General features: G+C 45.4%; 1 protein-coding gene across 9 annotated transcripts in view; it reads right to left on the reverse strand.

Moving 5' to 3' along the window:
* The window catches only part of RCAN2 (regulator of calcineurin 2), a 254,821-nt gene that overhangs the window by 80,709 nt on the left and 153,448 nt on the right, over positions 1-20,664 (reverse strand). The window contains exon 1 of one of the 9 annotated variants that reach the window (XM_036248989.1): positions 16,878-17,170. The exons of the other annotated variants lie outside the window; for them this stretch is intronic. Within the exon in view, the coding sequence (XP_036104882.1) occupies positions 16,878-16,964 (87 nt within the window). The 5' untranslated portion in view covers positions 16,965-17,170. Of the gene's footprint in view, positions 1-16,877; positions 17,171-20,664 lie in introns of those variants that run through there. 9 annotated transcript variants of the gene reach the window in all.

The raw sequence follows: 20,664 nt of genomic DNA on the forward strand, positions 1-20,664 counted from the left end.
TGGCAAAGAAAGAGCGGACTTGCTCTGTTTGCTCACACAGCACACTATTACCAGGATGAATGAGTTCCAGGGTTTCAGGGAAAAAAGTGAATAATCATGAAAACCATCTCAGTAAGGAGGGAGAACTCCATCATTGGAGGGTTCAAGGACAGGCTGGAATGCTGGAGGTGAGATGGTACATCAAGTAAGGGGCCCTTAGTTCTCTCTCAAGTTATTTCCAATCCTGGAAGTCTGACTTAAAACCTCAATGAAGGAGGCAAAAATAAGAAGAAGCCCTGGAGGGCTTCAAGCTGGGAAATAATTTGAATAAAATCAAAGTGATCAGCAGAAAAGAGACGGATGTGAGTCTGCTAATACAGAGACGTTTACAGAAATGAAGTCACGAGGTAATGATAACAGAGTCCAGGAGAAACGTCCAAAGTGTTGTTTTGCTTAATTCCTACCATAATCCTGGACGGTCAGCGTTGCCCTCATTGCCACTTCATCATGAGCAAAGGGAGGCCTAGAAAACGTTTTGCCAGCAAAGGCAGACCTATGACTGCCGCCCAGTTTTCTGACATCTAGCCCAGCATTCTTTCCAGTTCAATCCACAGAATTTCTGTGTTGGATTAAGAAAGAGGGATAAAAAGGAAGACATGAGCATTTCAAGAATTGCAATAGCCTCCCTACTGATTTCTTTGCCCTTCCCTTCCCTCTCTCCCTGTTTTCTCCTTTCTCACCTCTAGGCTAGCCTCCTAGAGTATTGTGATCTTCCTAAATTTTGACTCTTACTACTCTAATGATTCCTCGTGGTTCATGGGGTTCATTGCAATGCTTTGGTTGGTGCTCAATGACATCCAATGTCAGCATTATCTTCCACTCCATCCATAGCAGGGCCTGTCCTCACTCCAGCATTATCTTCCACTCTTCTCTGCATATACTAGGAGCAGGCCAAGTGCAGGCCAGTAAAGAGCGGTAGGGATTGGAGAACGCTCGCTCTGCTGGAAAGGGCAGACTTGGGTCATCTAGAACCAGGAAGTGAAGTCATGAGGTGATCGTAATGTAGTTCATGAACTTTCCAAAATATTGCTTTGTTTAATCCTTGCCATACCTGTGGAGGTCAGTTGTAGCCCGTGGGAAAGGAGTTCCAGTGATGTAAGTTCTACCATTGTTTTAAGAGAAGCTGGGATGTGGGTTTTAAGTATAAAAATCTCCCTAATTTTTAAAGGCTACCAACAAATCCAAATTAATAAAGCAGCACTATACAGGAAAACTAAAACCCACCTAGCCCTGGCCTAGTGGCTCAGTTGGTTGGAACATTGTCCTGTACACCAAAAGGTGGTGGGTTCAATTCCTGGTCAGGGAACATACCTAAGTTGTAGGTTTGATCCCCAGTTAGGGCACATACAGAAGGCAACCTATTGATGTTTCTCTCTCACATTGATGTTTCTCTCTTTCTCTCTCTTTCTCCCTTCCTCTCTCTAAAATCAATAAAAATATATCCTTGGGTGAGGATTAAAAAAAACAACCCACCAATGGATCTGATTCGAAGGTGGACTTTTGACAATCTCTGATCTAAAAATGTTCCTTTTAGGGGAAGTTGGCCCTCATTTGCCCAACTGGAAGTGAATCATGCTTCCTGGAAGCCCCTGTTATGAAATGTGCACCCTCCTCAGGGTACTTGTACTAGTCAGCTCTGCTAGACTATGTGATTTTAAGGTATCAAGTTTTTTTCCCTTTGGGGACTACACAATGCTCCATTCATATTAAGCAGTCACAAACAGATTTTGAACTTGATTCAGTAGAAAAAGACCTGAAAAGATTTGGTTCTGCTTACACATGAAGTCAGTAAGAGGGGTTGATGAGTAAAGGTGGTTCCAGACCCCAAGCCCAGGTAATGACAATAGCTGCTTGGAATTATTGCTTAGGTGGATCAAGCAGAAGGTTCAGGGGAAAGTTGAGGCTGTGCAATATTGTGCTCATTCAGAATGCAAGAGCTCAGAGTCCTTTTGAGTTTATTTCACTTCCATTCATTGGACCACCATCAAGGAATCTTATGAAATGTCTGTGCTCCGGAACTTCTGTTCTATAGTAGACATCAGGAGGAGGGTTAATGAGAGCACGTAGTGTCCTGACCCAACACACTCAGTGAAGAAACGATTTTCCAATATTTGAAGAAAAGTATAAAGACTGATTCATATCCCCTCCAAAGCAATCTTTAATTTGACTTAACACAAGATTGCTACTTGCTTATCTCTCCTTAGTACCAGCTAATAAACAGCTGCTCTTGACAGTTTTCCATGGAAGCAATTGATATCGTCAATATTAACCTCCTGGGAGAATTTGAGGAGTTACCAATTTTTGTACTCTTGAAAGACTTAATAGATTTTTTTTTCTTTCACCTAAATGGATGATGTCTTATGCAGGAATTTTTATCAGAAATTGTGTGGATTTCAGAAAAATGAGTATTGTGGATGAAGCTAATTTGTGATTCTCAATGCAGCAGAACTGCTGGGTCTTTAACAGCTAAATCTCATTACTGGACTCAGTTGAATTTAAGGGATTTTCAATATTAAAATTTAGAGATAAAAGAGGCAAGAAAAGGAATATCCATCTATTTTTTAAATTATTTTTTCTGCCCTGGCCGGTTTGGCTCAGCGGTTAGAGCGTCGGCCTGCGGTCCCGAGAGACCCGGGTTCGGTTCCCGCTAAGGGCACGTACCTCGGTTGCAGTTTGTCCCTGGCCCTGGTTGGTCGTGCGGGTGGCAGCCACTCGATGTGTCCCTTTCACATCGATGTTTCTCTCTCTCTTCCTCTCTCCCCCTCCCACTCTACCTGAACAAAAAATATAAAAATGTCCTCAGGTGAGGATAAAAATAAATAAATAAATAAATAAATAAATAAATAAATAAATAAATAAATTATTTTTTCTTTATTGATTTTAGAGAGAGGAAGGAGTGGGAGAGAGAAAGATAGAAGCATCGATGAGAGAGAACATTGATTGGCCGCCTCCTGCATGCCCCCCACTGGGGACTGGGCCCACAACCTGGGCATGTGCCCTGACCAGGAATCAAACCAGTGACCTCCTGGTGCATGGGTCGATGCTCAACCACTGAGCCACACCGGCTGGGCATAGCCATCTATTGAATGCCTTCACACTTCAACTACATTCTTATTCCATCTACCACACCCTAAAGGGCAACATTATTATACCCACTTTACAGATGAGAAAATGTAACTCAGAGATAAAGAAAACTTCCCAAGGCTGCAGAACTAGTAACTGTTAGGATCTGCCAGGACTGGTCAAAACCCATTCCCTCTACATACTGCCCACTGCTCTTCTAGGGATCTTGTATCCAATGGACTTCCAGAGAGATCACACTCTTTGCCCAAAGTGACTGGCCTGAAAACCTGCACCTAGAGCTTCTGCCTACTTATGCAGTCCTCCTTGGGTCTTCACACAGCCAATGGCCACACCATGGTTCCATTGCATCTATAAAGGATGCAGGAAGGCTGGAGGCTTGCTGGTTCATTTAACAGAACCCTAGCCCTGTCCAATGACTGCAAAGGATCTGGATGATACTCTAGATCTGATTAGAGACGGTCTTGCCATGTGTTAATAAAAATCTTTCTGCAAACAGACAAAACTACCCACTGGGTAGTGGTGGTATGTAAACCAGGGTGTGTGGAATACCCCACCAGCACGGAAGAGGAGCCAATGCCAACGCACAGGGGCGGGGCTGGAGAGGCGCCTGCGGGGCCCTGATCTCACCAGCTGGCCTAGAAGGGAGCAGCCACATTGGGGAGTGCCTACTGCCTGCCGTGCCTTTCAAACCCCAGGTCTACGCTTACCTATTTCAGGAAACTTGACGAACTCCTAAGAATGTGCGTTTTGAAACTCCATCAGCTCCTTCTGGGCTGTCATTTAACGTATATGAATTCTGAGACTTGACTTCTCAAGTCATTTATGTAAAGGGTACATATGTCACCTGCACTAGAAATTGCTACTTTTCCCTCCAAATCCACCTTCCTCTTCTTCTTATTTAACATAGAATCCTGAGTTTTAGCCAGGCACAGGGCCACCAGGAACACGATGCATTCTCAGCCTCTCTTTCACCCCAGTGTTCTGCCCACGTTCTGTCCAGGTGAATCTGAGAGGAAGGGACGCACGCCACGTTCGGAGCTGCCTTGACAGACAGGCAGCCTCAACCCGCCTCCTTCCTCCATCCGCTGCCTCAAACAGGCCTGCAACAGACCCAAGCACCATTCATTCATCCCCTCATCCAATTTTTATTGAGCAGCTACTAAATGCAGACTATTGCTCTGAGGTGACACTGCTGGCATGATGGCAACAGGTAAGTACAAGGACACGGAAGCAAACTTCTCTTTCTCTTTGCTTTGTGTACGCTCAGCTCAGGAAAGATGAGCCTCTATAAACATATTTTAGCAATAACGCTGAGGGTTTGGGGTGATATTTGCATGTGTATTTGTTCTCACGAGGGGCTCAAAACATTCTAGGTCCGGCATTTAACGTCACTGAATTTCTGCTTCCCAGCTGTTAGGAGTCTGAAGAGGCATCAGGGCAGACTTTTTAGATAAAGGACATCCGACTGTGATTGTAAGTCTGCCTCCCTCACCCACAGACTAAGTGGTTCCCCAGGGCAGGGACTAGGGTTTGGAGCCTTGCTTTTAGACTCCTGGCCCTAGGAGACAATTGAACCATCCTTCTGAATGCACGGCTGCACACCTTAGGTGTAGCAATAACCTACGTGAACTGTGTTGAAGAGCAACTTAATGACATTCGCAGGAGGGCTGCTTTTCTGTTTTGAGTTCTTTCCTCTTTAAAAAACAAGAGGAATAACAAAAGACAATCAATGTGATTCAAAGATGCTGGGACTCAGCAGCTGAGTCCTGCAGGCCCTCATCCTGTCTGGCTGGGCTGAGGCAGCCCCTCCCCTCTATTGGCCTCTTTGTAGCATCAGCCTCGGTGTAGCCAGTCACACTACAACCAGAGAAGACCTTCCATCAGACCAGATGGACGGGCACTGCCCTGCTTAAGACACTTCCCACGGTGCAATGCATAATGTCCAAGCTCCTCCATAATGTGGGCCCGGGCTCTGCAGCTCGCATCCATCCAGGGCTCTACTTCCTAAAACTCACCCCCTCTTTCAGGGTTACCTTTTCTTATTTCCATATTTCCTTCCCCTGCCCAACACCTACTTAACCTGTAAAGCTTAACTCAAGCTATACCTCTGTGGATATTTCCTCATCATCCCAGACCACCCTCCTATAGCTGTCCACGGAATACTGTGGCATTTTCGGAACTCTCTCATTTTTTTTCTTATCCTCACCGGAGGACATTTTTCCATTTTTTGTTCAGGTAGAGTGGGAGGGAGAGAGAGGAACAGAGAGAGAGAGAGAGAAACATCGATGTGAAAGGGACACATCGAGTGGCTGCCACCCGCACAACCAACCAGGGCCGGGGACAAACTGCAACCGAGGTACATGCCCTTAGCGGGAACCGAACCCGGGTCTCTCAGGACCGCAGGCCGACGCTCTAACCGCTGAGCCAAACCGGCCAGGGCATTTTCGGAACTCTCTGTATCTATTCACTGCCGTCACTCAACCATCAGGCTCTGGAACTCTTGAGGGAGGAGGCACGCCTCCGTTCCTGAATTCCCAAGGGTGGAAACGGTACTTACTACCTAACAAGCGCTGCCATGTTTGTTAAATGTGGAACGGGTGGATGAGATGCCTCACGAATGCTACCCACAGTCATCAGTGATAATACATTGATCACCTGCATTCTAACAGCCCTTAACCTAAATCTGAATCTATTTTAAACATACAAAGAAAGCCATGAAGAAGAAGTAGTGTGAATTCAGGACTGTTTGCTTCCAGAGACCAAGTTGTTTTCCACGAAACCATGAATTCAAGTTGCTCCTTGCGTCCACCTCCAAGAACTCTGCAATAAACGTGTGAACTCAGAAGAAGCCAACTTTCATCTCTTGATTGATCAGGTACAGAGTTTGGGGGCTACTTCGAACCTGAATTTCTTATTGAGGAATAATACTTCCCGCCTACATCAGAAGGGCAGCATTCACTGAAAGAGGGTTCAAGTGTTCTGAGGCCAACATAAATGTCTAGTGTTGTTGATGCTAAGTATTATTTAAATATAGAATATTATCTGCTGAGCACTTTTTCTTACAGGGTGAGAATATAAAATAGACCCTCCACTATCCCTCTCGTTAATGATTCATACCTGCTGCTGACTCATCAAGCAATGTAATAGTAGGACTTTTAGTTCAGTTTTTATTTTTTTAAGTATCATAGAATTGTTTGCTAGTTTTATGATGCAAGCTAATAAACAGTCAGAGGTAAGTGTTCATGGCAGAACACTGAGTTTCTAGGGCAAAACACCTATTAAGCAAAAGAGAAATTGTGCTCAGCTTGGGTAACTAATCTAATTTCTACCTATCTCCGCAGTTTTAAAGTAGAAATGGGAAGTGGAGGTCAATATTAAAAGTACTGCAATTATTGTTTAGCATTACTGTGAGATACCAGTCTATAACTCTATTTAAAATTTGTGCTCAGAGACAGATGTAAATATGTTTTGAAGAAACCGGTTCTGAGCTTGATCTCTGTCTTCTTTAGTGGGCATCTTGCCTTCAAACGTCTGTATGTATCCTGCCCTACAAACCTGGCTTCAGGTCTGGACATCTGGACCAGCCCTTTCAAAGAAGGTGTTCAAGGTTAACAGCATGTTCAAGGTTACTGAGAATTTGAATCTATCAGTTTGTTGTTAACACACCTTTTCTTGATGTTACTGCAGGGAGTCTTTAGGAACCGGGACGCGGACCCGGGGGAAAGCCCCTGACCTCCAGAAGCTTGCGTTCGAGGCTGAGGGGAGGGGAATAGACAATGGACCAACACACAACCAGATTATATCACGCTGCAATGGTGCTGTGATGAAAATCAAGGCGGGGCACGGGGTGGAGAGTGAGCAGCAGGCTGTGCTGCTTTAGATCCAGGGGTCAAGGAACAGCTGGATGATGAATGAGGAGCAAGCCAGGTGGGTCCCAGGAGGAGGAGCATTCTGGGCAGAGGGTACAGCAACACAAGTTCAAGGGGGTGGCTGGCACGTGCAGGGAGCAGGGTGGTTAGAGCCGAGTGGGAGGAAGAGATACACAGAGGCGATGAGGCCAGCAAGGCAGCTGGGGCAAGTCTGATGGGCCTCAAGGACCATAGCAAGGACGTGGGTGTTACTCTGAGTGAGACGAGAGCCACTGAGCCTCTGAGTTTGGGCCAGGTGGGGGTGGGGCTTTACTCAGGCTGCTTCCCTTTCCATTAACTCAGCCAACATCAACTACTTCCTTGGGGCTTCATCTCTACCCCTCCCCCCAAGTGGCTGCAGAGTAAGGACACTTCTTGTTCATCCAGACCCCTCATTTCCTGGTGCCACCTGCTTTGAAGGGACCCTTTACCCAGGGACACTTGGGAGAGACAAGAAAAGTCACAGACAAGGGAAGAGACATAGCCTGAGGTCTCACCCTTGCTTAGCCAGTTGCTTTGCACTCTGATTCGGTGACCTCAGACTGTCGCTGAGGTAGGTCACCGCTGCCCTGTGCGAACATGAGTTGGAAACCGCTGGGAAGAGTCTAACATAATTAGGGGCGGGTAAAGTGCCCTGGCAACAAAACTCAAAACTCTATAAAAGAAGTCTGCGAACAATAACGATGACGGCGATGACGACAATAACAACATGACTTGTGCGCGTTCTGTCTGCCAGTCACTGTGAGGTTTTTTACAGACTCAAGTGCATTTAACCCTCACTGCCAGCCTGCAAGGTGGGCACTGTTGTGTGGTTGAGGAGACCCAGGCAGAGAGGTGAGGCTTCTTGCTCGGGGTCACACGGTAAAGCCAAGTGGACAAATAGAGAACTCTAACCAGGATGTCGGACGTGGAGGCTGGGTTTGCTTCCTTCTCAAATGCCCTGTGTCAGCAAAGGAGGCCTCTTTAGAGGTCAAAACAGCGTCGTCCTTTCTGGGAAAAGCGGGGCCGAGTAAATAGAGAGCAGGATCGCATAACGACAGCGCACCGGCCGGGGCCTTCAGTGGCCTTCCCCTCTGTATCTCCGGAGCCTCGTCCACGAGAGGCCTTGAACACGGCAGGCCTTCAATACACATCTGATGTCCAAACGAATGAATAAAAGCACTTTGCATAGCGCCTGACAAATAGGAAGCGCTCGATACGTTCTTGCTATTATTAAGTTTGCTCGTCGCTTGCCTGTCCTGTTCCAGGAGAGGTGGCCTGAGGTGACCATCTTAGTCACTACCTAAAGGCACAGTGAAGTCACAGAGGATGAACGCAGTCCTAGCAGACGAACTGCCGATGCAGGCTAGAGTAGTAATACACCAGGAGATCCGTGCTGTGTCGTGCATGAGACCCCAGACCCAGGTTCCCCTTCTGAACTGTGATCTAGCCCGCCGTGGGGATCTCCCGGGAGAAAGCTGAGTTTTGCATCATTTAGAAAGCACTGTCCAAAGTGAAATGCCATTATTATAATAACGAACAGTTTGACTGCCACTGCTCTACAGTTCTTCCTCGGCCACCGCTCACCAAGTCGACGGCAGAAGTTGGGTGACATCGGGGAGCGGGCGGAGGGGCTCCCACAGCGGGGGTTCTGTCTGCTGGGAGCCCCGGGTTTTCAGCACACTGTTTTAACTAGATGGTATAATTAAAATCTGAAACACATTTTCAAACAAAATCCAAAACATGCTATGCCTAGAGTGGCCACAACGTTAGATTTATCGAGGAAAATAAAATGATCTCAAATATTGATTTATGTAAAAGCAGTGTTCCCACCTCTGAACAGAAACACAGGACAAGAGCGGAGTTTTGATCACCAGAGTACAGATTCTATACGAGCTCATTGTCTTAGCTTCTAGGATTTACACCCAGCCCCCGAGAATTGATTAACAGCTTGTTAATGAACCCTGAGGGGTATGTTGGTAGTTCACAGAGTGAAGCAGACCTCAGTTTCAGTCTGGCTTCTGTCAATTAATTAGTAACTGTGTGATCCTCCACAGAAGTTTAACTTCTCTGATCAGGAGACTGTTTAGAATGGGGCCAATAAATAGATGCCTTGGGCTATTATGGGATGGCAAGGCGTACACGGTGTGTGCCATGTGCCAGGCACTTAGAGATATTTAGTAAATGGGAAGAGTCTATGCTTTTTATTTATCTTTACTGTTGCAAGTATTACAGATGTCCCTCCTTTTCGTCCCCTCTTGACATTCTCCTCCCGCCCCGCCCCCACCACCTCCATGAGAATAAATACTATGGATCCATAGAGATGAACATCTCTGGAGTTTATATTTGTCATAATGGGCATGGTTTGGTGTTTACTTTAGTCAGATCTTTGGGGCACAACATGGACAGTGCTCAGACATTCTTTTAGAACTGCCAGAGATTGGGGGCGGGACCTCACAGCCAAGCAGAAAGCTGCCCTGTTGTTGGGACAAGGAGAATATTAAGGAAGATGCTCTCGGGGGGGACGGAGCTGGTCCACAGTCCAGCCTGGCAGGTGAAGGACAGCTCTGCTGACGTCATCCTTCTGGAAGCTCAAAGGTCAGGCTTTTTTCAAAAGCCTTGAGAAAATCTTCACAGTTGGGAGCCGGCATGCTAGATTCTGGAGAGAGGATTTATGCTACTAGACTGTAAGGATGTAAACACCCCTTTGGTATTACAACAATAAAAAAGGCCATGAATTTCTTAGTGTTTTTCCCCCCTAAAGGAATTGTGTAGCAATTGTTTAGGCTTCCGTTCAATTATTTTGCCGGGAAACTTCTCTAGGCCTTAAATCTCTTGGATGGTTAAGAGTCACAGTTTCTAATAGCTTGCTATATAGGCCAGAGCTGAACAGAAAAAACCTCCCATGACCATGGGGGGGGGGGGGGCAAAGAAATATATAGCATATAGGTGCATACATTTTCATGTATATATTTCTCCCTCTAGATACATTTGTCCTGAAAGAGGACTATCAAAGCACATAGAGTGAATATTGTCCTGCCAGTGTGGCTCAGTGGTTGAGTGTCGACCCATGCATCAAGAGGTCTCTGGCTCGATTCCCGGTCAGGGCACATGCCCAGGATGTGGGTCAAATCCCTGGTGGAGGACATGCAGAAGGCGGCCAATCGATGTTCTCTCTCATCGATGTTTCAATCTCTCTCTCCCTCCCCCTTCTTCTCTTTTTAAATTCAATAAAAGAAAAGAAATTTTTTTTAAAAAGCACAGAGAGTGAATATTTTCTAGGGAAGGTCTGACTTGGTGGATATTTTACTCTCAAATACTTTTAAGATAAATTCTCCATTCTAGATGAAGTGCAGAGCATGTAACTTTTCATCTGCTTGAAATTTTCATTAAATGATCTCAACAATGTTTACATTGTATTCTGGAGTCAGCTTAGATCTAGAGCTGGGAAAGGCTTAATTCTCTTTACATAAAGAAACTGGCTCCTGCCCTGGCCGGTTTGGCTCGGCGGTTAGAGCGACAGTCTGCGGTCCAGAGAGAATCGGGTTCGGTTTCCGCTAAGGGCTAATACCTTGGTTGCAGTTTGTCCCCAGCCCTGGTTGGTCGTGCAGGTGGCAGCCACTCGATGTGTCCCTTTCACATCGATGTCTCTCTCTCTCTCTCTCTCTCTCTCTCTCTCTCTCTCTCTTCCTCTCTCTCCCTCCCACTCTACCTGAACAACAACAACAAAAAAAATGGAAAAATGTCCTCGGGTGAGGATAAAGGAAAAAAAAAAAAAAAAGAAACTGGCTCTTTACATAAAGGCATTCTGGGCCAGGCATGGGTTGGAGAACTTAAGACCTCCTTGGAGAACCTGGGCTATTCACCACAAAGTTTCAATGCCTGTTAAATTTACAACCTAAACACGTCAAGTGATAATAAATGTTTAAGCTATCATATCCGTTACTATTTGTTAATTCTAAGCTTTGTTAAAAAGTAGTAAAAAAACCATTATAAGTCGTTGATAGATGTACTCAGAATCATGAAGGATGGAAATAGAACTCTTTGAGTTTCACATTAAAATCTGTTTCTTTGGGAGAACAATGTGAACGAAGATGCTGTTTTGTTGTTGTGATTTTTAAATAAATCTGACACTCAGGTTAGAGGTGCCAGCTGTCTGGGTCTCAGGTTCTTTCCAGCAGTTCAAAGACTCTTTAAACACATAAGCAAGTGTTTAGTTGACCTTCCTGCTTAACAATGTCATTAGTTGAATGCTTGACCTTGTCTTTCCCTAACATGACAGGTGGCTGAGAAATCTGCCTATTAACCTTCTCAGGGAACATCTGTCATTTGCATAACATCACTTTTCACATCGTGAAAGGTGTTTGCTACTTTCTTCAGAGGTCAGAAAGTGTTCCATGGTGCACATTTAAGAACAGTATGAGTCCAGCCCGTGTGGCTCAGCGGTCGACCCATGTACCAAGAGGTCGCCGGTTCGATTCCCAGTCAGGGCACATGCCCAGGTTGTGGGCCTGATCCCCAGTGGGGGGCATGCAGGAGGCGGCCAGTGGACAGTCTCTCTCATCGATGTTTTTATCTCTCCCTCTCACTCTAAAATCAATTAAAGAAAAAAAATTTAAAAAAAATAAAAAGAATGTTAAGATTCTTGAAGATTTTCTTGCTCTTCATTCTTGTCTAATTCACTTATTTTCAAAATGGCTCAATTCTAGTCTGTTTCACTGTTTGCTTGAGTGTTAGTATCTGTTATGAATGTGCCACTCCACCCCCCATCCTCCCACACACTCCCTTTTGGTTTTCAGAAACTAAATGTGGTCTGGACACATATAACAAGTATTATTTACTATCACGGTCATTGAATAGAGAATGAGGGTTTTATTAATGTTGGGGTTACTAAAAGTTACCATGAAGCCCTCTAAAGGGTTTCCATTTTTGAGAACTGAATCATATGCAACTCCGCCTCTTCTGTGTTTCTGAGTGAACACGTGGCATTTGGAGATGCTGAAAGAGCTTCAGAGTTCGGCAGAGTCAGGAGGGCGTGGCTGTGGCCAGAGCCTCTCCCCAGCACGGCTTTTGCAGTAAGCATGAGAAATAGGCATGAAGGTCGACCAGCTGTCCTGGCAAAGACACCGCCCCCACCTCCCCAAGCTCCTCTTCCAAATGAATTCCCAGTGGCCACATGCTCATGTGTGTCACTTGTCTCTCCTCAAAGCAGAGTGCAAAGTGTATGATACCCACTCTGCTCCATCCTTCTGCTCATAGGACTCCCCCGAACAAAGGAAGTCATTTGAATTTTCCAGTGATTCAAATGACAAAGAGGTTTCATTGTACTAAGGGACCACAATGTGCTGGGTTTTTTTTCATAACTCACACAACAGCATGACACAGACGATGACTCAGTCACATCATACTATTGTGTGAAAAGGAAAACAAATACAAAGCAGTCGAGTATTTTTCTCAGTATGATTATCACGTGTCCAGAGAGGTTAAGAGGCTTTCCCAAGGTTACATCAACTTGGAGGATGCTGGGAAAGTCTCAAAGGCAGGCGAGAGAAAGTAGGGCTGTGAATCACCTTAAAAAAGCCTGGGCCTTTTGGGAGAAAGAGAAATCCTAAGATTTCAGTATATGAAGAATTATCATGCTGAGAACAAACATCTGCTTCTACTTCTCCCTCCCCTATGAAACCAACAGGCTTGAAATACATGGGGGAATTAGGTCAAGGACAATTTCTAAAAGGGAGCAAGAATCCTTAAAAATATAAAAAAAAAATCAAATATGTCATAAGATAGTGAGAGCCTCAATAGGTCCCCGAATGAATAAATGATCAAAACAGGTTAAAAGGGTAAGTACACATCAGATAGGATTGTCTCTCTCTGCAACTACTGTTCCTTCTACTGAAATGCTGTCTCACTTCTCAATGGCATTGGAACAATGACATTTAACAAGATTTCACCTCCCTGAGATGCTTCCATGACCATCCATTCAAAAGTAACCAACGGAATCTCTAGAAAAAAATCAAATAGGGCAGGACTTCACTTGCCTGATTTCCTCTTCTGTTTGGTGCTATGGTCCAGCAGTGTTAGGTGAATCTCAACACTTCTGACAGCTTAGAGACTCAGCTTCAAAGACTGCACATGTCAAGCCCTCATCTGGGGGATGTGGATCAAAGTGTTTAAGCGAAGGTTACTCTAGGTGATTCTTGACTGACATCACCCATTAACTACCTGTGTCTAGAAGACACCTGACACTGACTTTATTATTATTTTTCTTTATTCATTTTAGAGACAGACAAAAGAAGAAGGAGCGGGAGATATAAACACTGATGACAGAGAACATGGATTGGCCGCCTCCTGCATGCCCCCCACTGGAGATTGGGCCCACAACCTGGGCATGTGCCCTGACTGGGAATTGAACCAGTGACCTCTTGGTACATGGGTCAATGCTCAACCACTGAGCCACACCAGCCGGACCTGACACTGACTTTATATAATCCAGGTCTGGGCTCCCTTCAGATCAGCCAAGGTAGAAGTTATAAGCATGGGGCCTGGGCATTGCCAATATTTTTAAAAGCTCTCCACGAGATACCAAAGTGAAATCAGGTTTAAGAACCACTGGACTAAAGTGAAATATAAATTTCATTAGCCATCTTTGGATTCCTTTCATTTTCCCAAGGGTTTGGCTCCTTGGGGAAGGGAAAGACTGTTTTAAAAAATATAAGCAGAATACTAAAAAAATCAACCCTGCACACATGCACATGCAAACACATACACATACACACTTTTCAGTTCATCACATCATTTTCTTCTATGAAAGGGCTTTGTATTTCTTCACCTCTCTGAGTACTCTTGTGCCACGACACAGACAGCTGAGTTCATGCCACCACTAATGGAGTTTCTGGAGAAACAAATATAGCAGAACCCCATGTGCCTGATTTCATCCTCTGTTTAGTACTATTGCTCTAGCAGCTTGGGCAACATTTAGGGAATTGGAGTCAGTGCAACCAGCCGAGATCCACCACTGAGGATATGGCTTTCTAAGATGGGACACTGGATTTGCACAGGGCTCCACCCCCTTCAGACAGACCACTGCACTCGCCAAGGGTGCCTGCAGGATGCCGAACCCTGGGGTGGTTGCTTCTCCATGGGGCTACATGTAGAGAGGGAGGGTCAGTACAAAGAGTGGGATCAGGCCAGCTGGACGTAGGCAGGTGAGTGAAACCCTCAGAGGGGCCTCTCTTTCCTCTGGCAGCAAATAGCAAAGACTTTGAAAGGAACTCCTGCTCCACCATGTGTCTGTTATTGGCAATGAATGAAGTTTACCTTGCGGGAAATTTTGTTTGGTGCCAGAATCCCACATTTGAACATGACAATGAGCAATGAATGTCCATTGAACAAGGAGCGTCTAGATTTTCTCCACAAACCTCCTTGGCCCACCTCACTTTGTTCATTTTTTCCCTTTCTAATAAGCACAGAGGGGATCTTAGCTTGATAATAATGTCACTGTTTTACCTTAAATGATTAGATGTCTGATAGGAAGGGCCATGTTTTCTAACTTGCTAAGGTGTGTGTGTGTGTGTGTGTGTGTGTGTGTGTTCATGTTTGGGGAAGCAGGAAGAAACACACTTTCTGTGTCCTGGATTGTCATTGTAAAATCAGAATTAAGTCTTTCCAATAAACTAGCAAAAGCCATCTATCACCTTCAGAGAGAGTCTAAAATGATGACGACCATGAGCATGGCAACAGCTAACATTTATTAAACACTAAATGTGTGTCAGGCATTATGTTACATATTTTACTTGCATAATTTTCTTCAATCCTCCTACCAAGCCAAAGAGGCAGGAACTACTACTATCCCCACATTATGGATGAGAAAACTAAGATAACTCATCCCAAAGAGACAAATCCATTGTGATTTAGGGCTATTTGGTAGTAAGGACACAAATACACCTTCCCAGAAAACCCCATAAATTGCTGATGAACAGTATCAGTTGCTCCATAATCTGCTCCTGACTCACCACCCTCCCCTGCCCCCCCTCCCATCTCTCAGGTCCTACTGCAGTCAAATCCATTGACTCACTCGACTGCAAAATGCAACGCCTCCCATCCCCAGGCCTTCCCCCTCTCTGTATCAGAATCTACCATCATCAGGTTCAAATGCCACTTTCCCCATGAAGCATCCCCACCACTCAACCAGCTATAGGAATTTTGAGTCCCTTTAATTCCGCAAGACATTCTGTGCCTTTAAGAAACATTGGGAAAGTGGTTATTTTCATGCCTACTTCACAGATACATACGTCATAGAAACATATTTTGAACTCCCTCCCGTAGAAGCATAATGCCTGACATATTGCATATGCCTAATAAATATTTTCTCACGATCATTTCATGAACCGAAAAAGTTTTGGCTCTCTTACAACATTTGCAGGGCGAGCACGTTAACAACAGAGAACCGTTGAGGACAGAAGAGAGCCATGAAGTTTGTGCTCCGTTCCAGCAGTTGGTGGGAGATGTCTCTCTGCCCAGTTACCAGGCATGACGTTGGTTCTAAGCCAGAGGGGTTCTGATGGCGGCGCTCGGTTCTGGAGTGCTCATGGAAGGTACACCTGGAAGGGCTGTCATCTCTGCCTGCGTGTTCCCATTCCAGATGCAACCATAGGCAGCACCAAACCATTCTATTCTAATTTTCTGACCTCAATATGACAGGTGGTAGACACTTCCATTGCACTGACATGACAGTTGGTAAACACAGGGCCACCCATTTAAAATATGCAGAAACAGCAAATTTGACGTTTGAATCCATTTCAAAAGCATGTCCCAAACCCCAGTCTTGAACGACAGAGCCATGCATTATGCTAGTGAACATATAAATCCCCACCTGGGAAGTACCAGGGTGTCACCTGCACACTCAACAATAAAGAATCCAAGGGCTCCCTTTCAGTAAAGACGAAGGCAAGGATGGGAAAAATGATTATGCAATGCAATTCCCCCTTTCTTCCTCCCATCACACAATGAGCAACAGATTTCTCTCTCTGAGTGTAAACCGTGTAAATAAGAAGCTTCTGCTCACTCTTACGTTTAATATGAGAGAAGAAATCAAAATTCCCATTTTATAAGCATAGAATCTTTGTCATACAATAAAATCAACTGGGAAAATAAAAGAGAATGAATCTCATCAGGGGACAATTACCCACAACAACTAAGCCCTGCAGACAGTCAGTGGGGACCAGTGCCATGAAACACTAAGTCTTAATATGCAAAATTTATTTATGCCTGAACTTTCTTTTGGAGAACTGCTCAGAGAAATGACTTACTTCCTTGGCTTGACCAAGAAAAAAAAAAAAAAAAATTAGGCAGCTGCTCTCCAACTTCAATTTCCAGAGAGCTAGAGGTGGAAACTGTCATCCTTAGGGCAGATTTTAGTCAATTTAAAGAACCATACCATGGTATCGTTAAGTGACATGACATGAAGGGGTTATTGTCCCACTAGCAGGGTGTCCTGGCTGCCAGGTTTATTATGTGCGCTCTTTGCCTTTAATCACTGAGACATAACCCCTCTCAACATTAAGGACTGTCAAACTCTCCTTATTGACACAGATATGAGACTACAGAAACATATCTACTGTGAAATCACCTAATAGAAAAGGCCAGAAAAAAACAGACAATGGTAGACCTTATCGCAGTCAAAATCAATGTGCTGGTCCCCCTTCTAACTTATTCTAATTAATCCAGCCATGCACTCACCGCATGCGTTGCTCGCAGACACTGTGAGCCGAAAACTATTAAACAAAGTCCTGTTTCCTTAAGCCACACAGGCTCTGCCCAGCAGCTTCGGGAACAGCAGTAATGCAAAATAAGATTGCAGGTGCATACCTTAACCTCCTGGTTGGTAAAGACCTCGACATCCACCACACAGGCGACCAGAGTGGAAACATCACAGTCCATGCTAGGGGCTGGCATTCCCCCTCCTGATTTTCAAAAGACTTAGGCAGCCTCCGAGTCGTACGTGACGGGGTGATGGGCAGAGCCTCCAGGCGGGTGTTGCCCTGGCGGCCCGGAGCTGCCTTGCCCTGGACACGGCCGAGCTCTGCACCTGGAGCCCGCTGGCTGCACGCACACAGCCCGCCGCCTATGAGGCAGCACAGCAGAGTAAGGAAGGGCCGGCTTTCTCATGGCAATGACATCACCGCAAAGACTGACACAAGCTGAAGCTATTTTTTCCCCCATGCCTTTTATCTCTAGGCAGTGCAGTGGAGCAAATTGAACATGATTAGGTGCTAAATCTGAACTCAGACTAAATCAATTCAGGCAGCGCTAGCTAGGAACTGAGTCATAGCTGTTGTTTCAGCCGAGTGCTTATGTTTGCAAAAAAGCAGGGAGGAGAAGCTGACACCAGGGGCCCTGTTTGGGGGAGGGGGCGTGGAGGGGAGGGGATTCTGTGGATGAGCTCCTGAGGTTAAGGTGTGACAATTTTCGGCCTCAGAGATGAGCAGGAAGTTGAGGCTTTTTGCAAATTGCTTGCCTTCTGTTAATTGCCCTGTGCTGCTCGGAGCAGCCACACATGTTCTGGGCATCCTAATGCATCCCGGGCACCGGCTGAATAGAAATCCGTTCTTGGAGCGACTAAAGAACTAGTCGTCAGTCATTTAGGCAGCCTGGTAAGAGGAGATAATGAGAGGTTTGTGAAATTCTATTTGAGGCACAGAAGTGCAGGCCAGTAACTCTAAAAGCACCCCTCCAAGCTCGGGATCTCAGGCTGTCTCCAAGGTCATTCAAACCAGAAGCGGCCCGTGGAGGAGTCACAGCAAACGTCTCATGCGGGGACAGATGGCAGAAGCTAATGGGCAAAGGCATTGATGTGGATCATTGTCGGAGCTTCGGGGCTCAATTTCGCCTGAGACTTTGAACACGTCCTCTGACTTTTTCTCTTTTTCTGATTGTGAATCCCAGAAGGGCAGGGCCGTGGAGAATTCACCTTTCTATTCTGAGCCTTGGGCAGAGCGCCTGGCACGAGAAGGCAGTAATAGCTTAATGAATGAAACAACAGGACAGGAATAGCCTTCTTTACAGTAGGAGTGAGCAAAGGAAAAATATCAGATGGGTTTTTATCTCATAGTTATGACAGCACCAGAACTCACTAACATTCCAGCAGGATCCGTCCCCAGCAGGAGTCCAGTTGCGTCTCAGTGGCCATCGGAGTGTCATGATTTGTAAGACTGGTGCCTCTCTAACACATGATTGAACAAAGTGGTCCAGCTTTGCTTGGAGATGAGAATGGTGACATTTCACATGGAAGGTAGAAGTTTTGTCGCTGGTCCTCATTGGACTACATTTGAGCCTAGTGTTCCCCTCAATAAGGTATCTCCCATGCTAAGTGAAATCAGTCCACAAGTAGATATTTATCTGATGAAATTGTGTGTGTGTGTGTGTGTGTGTGTGTGTGTGTGTGACTCACCATGTTGTCCAGGGCTCTGTGGGGCATATGAAGTCACATATGCAGATAATTCAACTAGCCCTTACAGAATAGTGATTATGTATGTGCAAAGCTCTGCACCAGAGGCTATAAAAGATAAAATGATGAATAATCCAAAGTCATGATCCTCAAGGGGCTTACATTCCAGGCGAGGAGATGAGACATACACACAACATATGCAAGGAGGGGGTGGGGATGAGCGGTAGAGAGCACTGGGTGGGAGCACTAGAAAAGAGCAATGGATAGCAAGGGGAGCTCTGGAGGAGCAGCGTCAAGGAGAACATGACCTCTGCCCTGATCTTGAAACATGGGTAAGACTCTGTTAGACAGAGAAGGGGTGAGGAGAGCCCTCCAGGGAGGGGCAGCAGACTAGAAATGTCCAGAAGAAGAATAGGGTACTTGGAGGGCAGGGCACATTGAAGGTTAACTTGGATGAGAGCCCGGCCAGTGTGGCTCAGTGGATTGAGTGCCGTCCCATGGATGGGGAGGTTCCAGTGTGATTTCTGGTGGGGGCACGTGCCCTGGTTGCGGGCTCTATCTCCAGTGTGGGGCATGCGGGAGGCAGCCAATCAGTGTTTCTCTTTCACATGGATGTTTCTGTCTCTCTCTCCCTTCCTCTCTCTAGAAAATCAATAAAAGCATGTTTTGGAACAAAATAAAAAATTAAAAATAAATTGGATTGGAGCTAGGAGTAGACAAGGCAGCAAGAGCCAGATGACTCAAAGCCTTGAGGGACCCTGAGTGTCTATCTGGAATGCCTGCCAAGTGTTTGAGAAGGTACATGGGGTCCATATATACATAAATATAGCTGACATGTAAAGATGAATACAATTTTGATTACTATTAACAACTATTCAAGAGGCAAAACAAAGAAAGGGCTATTTTTTCACATGCCATGGCTATGTTAAAGTACACTTTTTTAAGGTTTCACGTCGGCGGTCCGCTGGTGTTGAACAACCAGCTCTCTGCAAAGAAAGGCCCAATGCGTAGCATTTGCTGATTTCTGGTGCCAGTAATCTTATCTTGGCTGATTTCAAGCAACCCATATGAAGTCACGTGGAGAGCGATGCGAATGATCCATTCACACCGGCTGTCCACGCTGCCTGCAGCACACCGCGCTGCATTGTCATGAAAACATCTGTCCGCAGAGGTGAAGTCCAGGGCGCACGTCCAGAGCTGCTCCAGGGGCAGCGGGGCAGCAGGAGCGGTGCATTGCAACCACTGGAGTTATTTCACACTTTCTGTTGGGGAAAGAGCTATTAAAAGATACACATGTGTCATTTCAAGAAAAAGAGCCTTGCTATAGTAAGTCTTGGCAGGAGGACATCAGTCCATCCAGGAAGCAGCGCGCAGCTCAAAGTTGTAAAATAAGGAGTTTTCTGATGCAGCCTCAGCTTCTCCTTTCTGATTTGTTTCTGCCCTGAAGACTCCTTCCTGTCCTGGAGAACCCACCAACTTTACATGTTTCTCTTTTAAAATATCTTTTCAAGGACACGGCTTTCCATTCATTTGTATTAGCATGAAATGACAGATAACTCCTAGTTATACCCATTGCTGAGGAGTCCGTATTTTAACAGGGGACCAAATCTTAAATTGAGTGTATAGTGTTTTTAAGGAGGAATTATAAGGCATTGAGAGCATATAGTTTCTGAAATAAAATTATTCAGCTTTTAAATTGGTTGGTTCAACCAATTTGATATGCAATTTAATTGACTATGCAAAATTACTCATTTTTCTAGGGGCTCCTCTGTTTGAAATTTCTCTAGGAAAAATGGACTTCCTATAGCTGGGGGATAACGGGCAGGCTAGGAGGTGTCCAGGGCGTGTATATAAGCACCCTGGCTGATGGCTACAAGGGCCTTCATACCCTGGCTCCTGCCTACTCTCGCATCTCGCCACATACCACTGTTCCCTGTTGCTCTCCTTGTCCACTGGTCTTCTTGCTATTCCAAAAGATTGCCAAGCTCATCTCAGAACCTTTGCACTTGCTATTGACTTTATCTAAAAATACCCAGATCTACACATGGTGGTTGGCTTCTTCTTCTTATATAGCTCTCAGCTCAGATATCATCTCCTTGGAGAGGACTTCCCTGATCACCTACAATAAAATATGGGTACACATGCATGTATGTGCATGTGCACACGTGCATGCACACATACAAAATCAATCACCACCTACGCATCTTC

The sequence above is a fragment of the Molossus molossus genome, unplaced genomic scaffold (assembly GCF_014108415.1).
Source record: "Molossus molossus isolate mMolMol1 unplaced genomic scaffold, mMolMol1.p scaffold_m16_p_8, whole genome shotgun sequence".
Classification (NCBI taxonomy): Eukaryota; Metazoa; Chordata; class Mammalia; order Chiroptera; family Molossidae; genus Molossus; species Molossus molossus.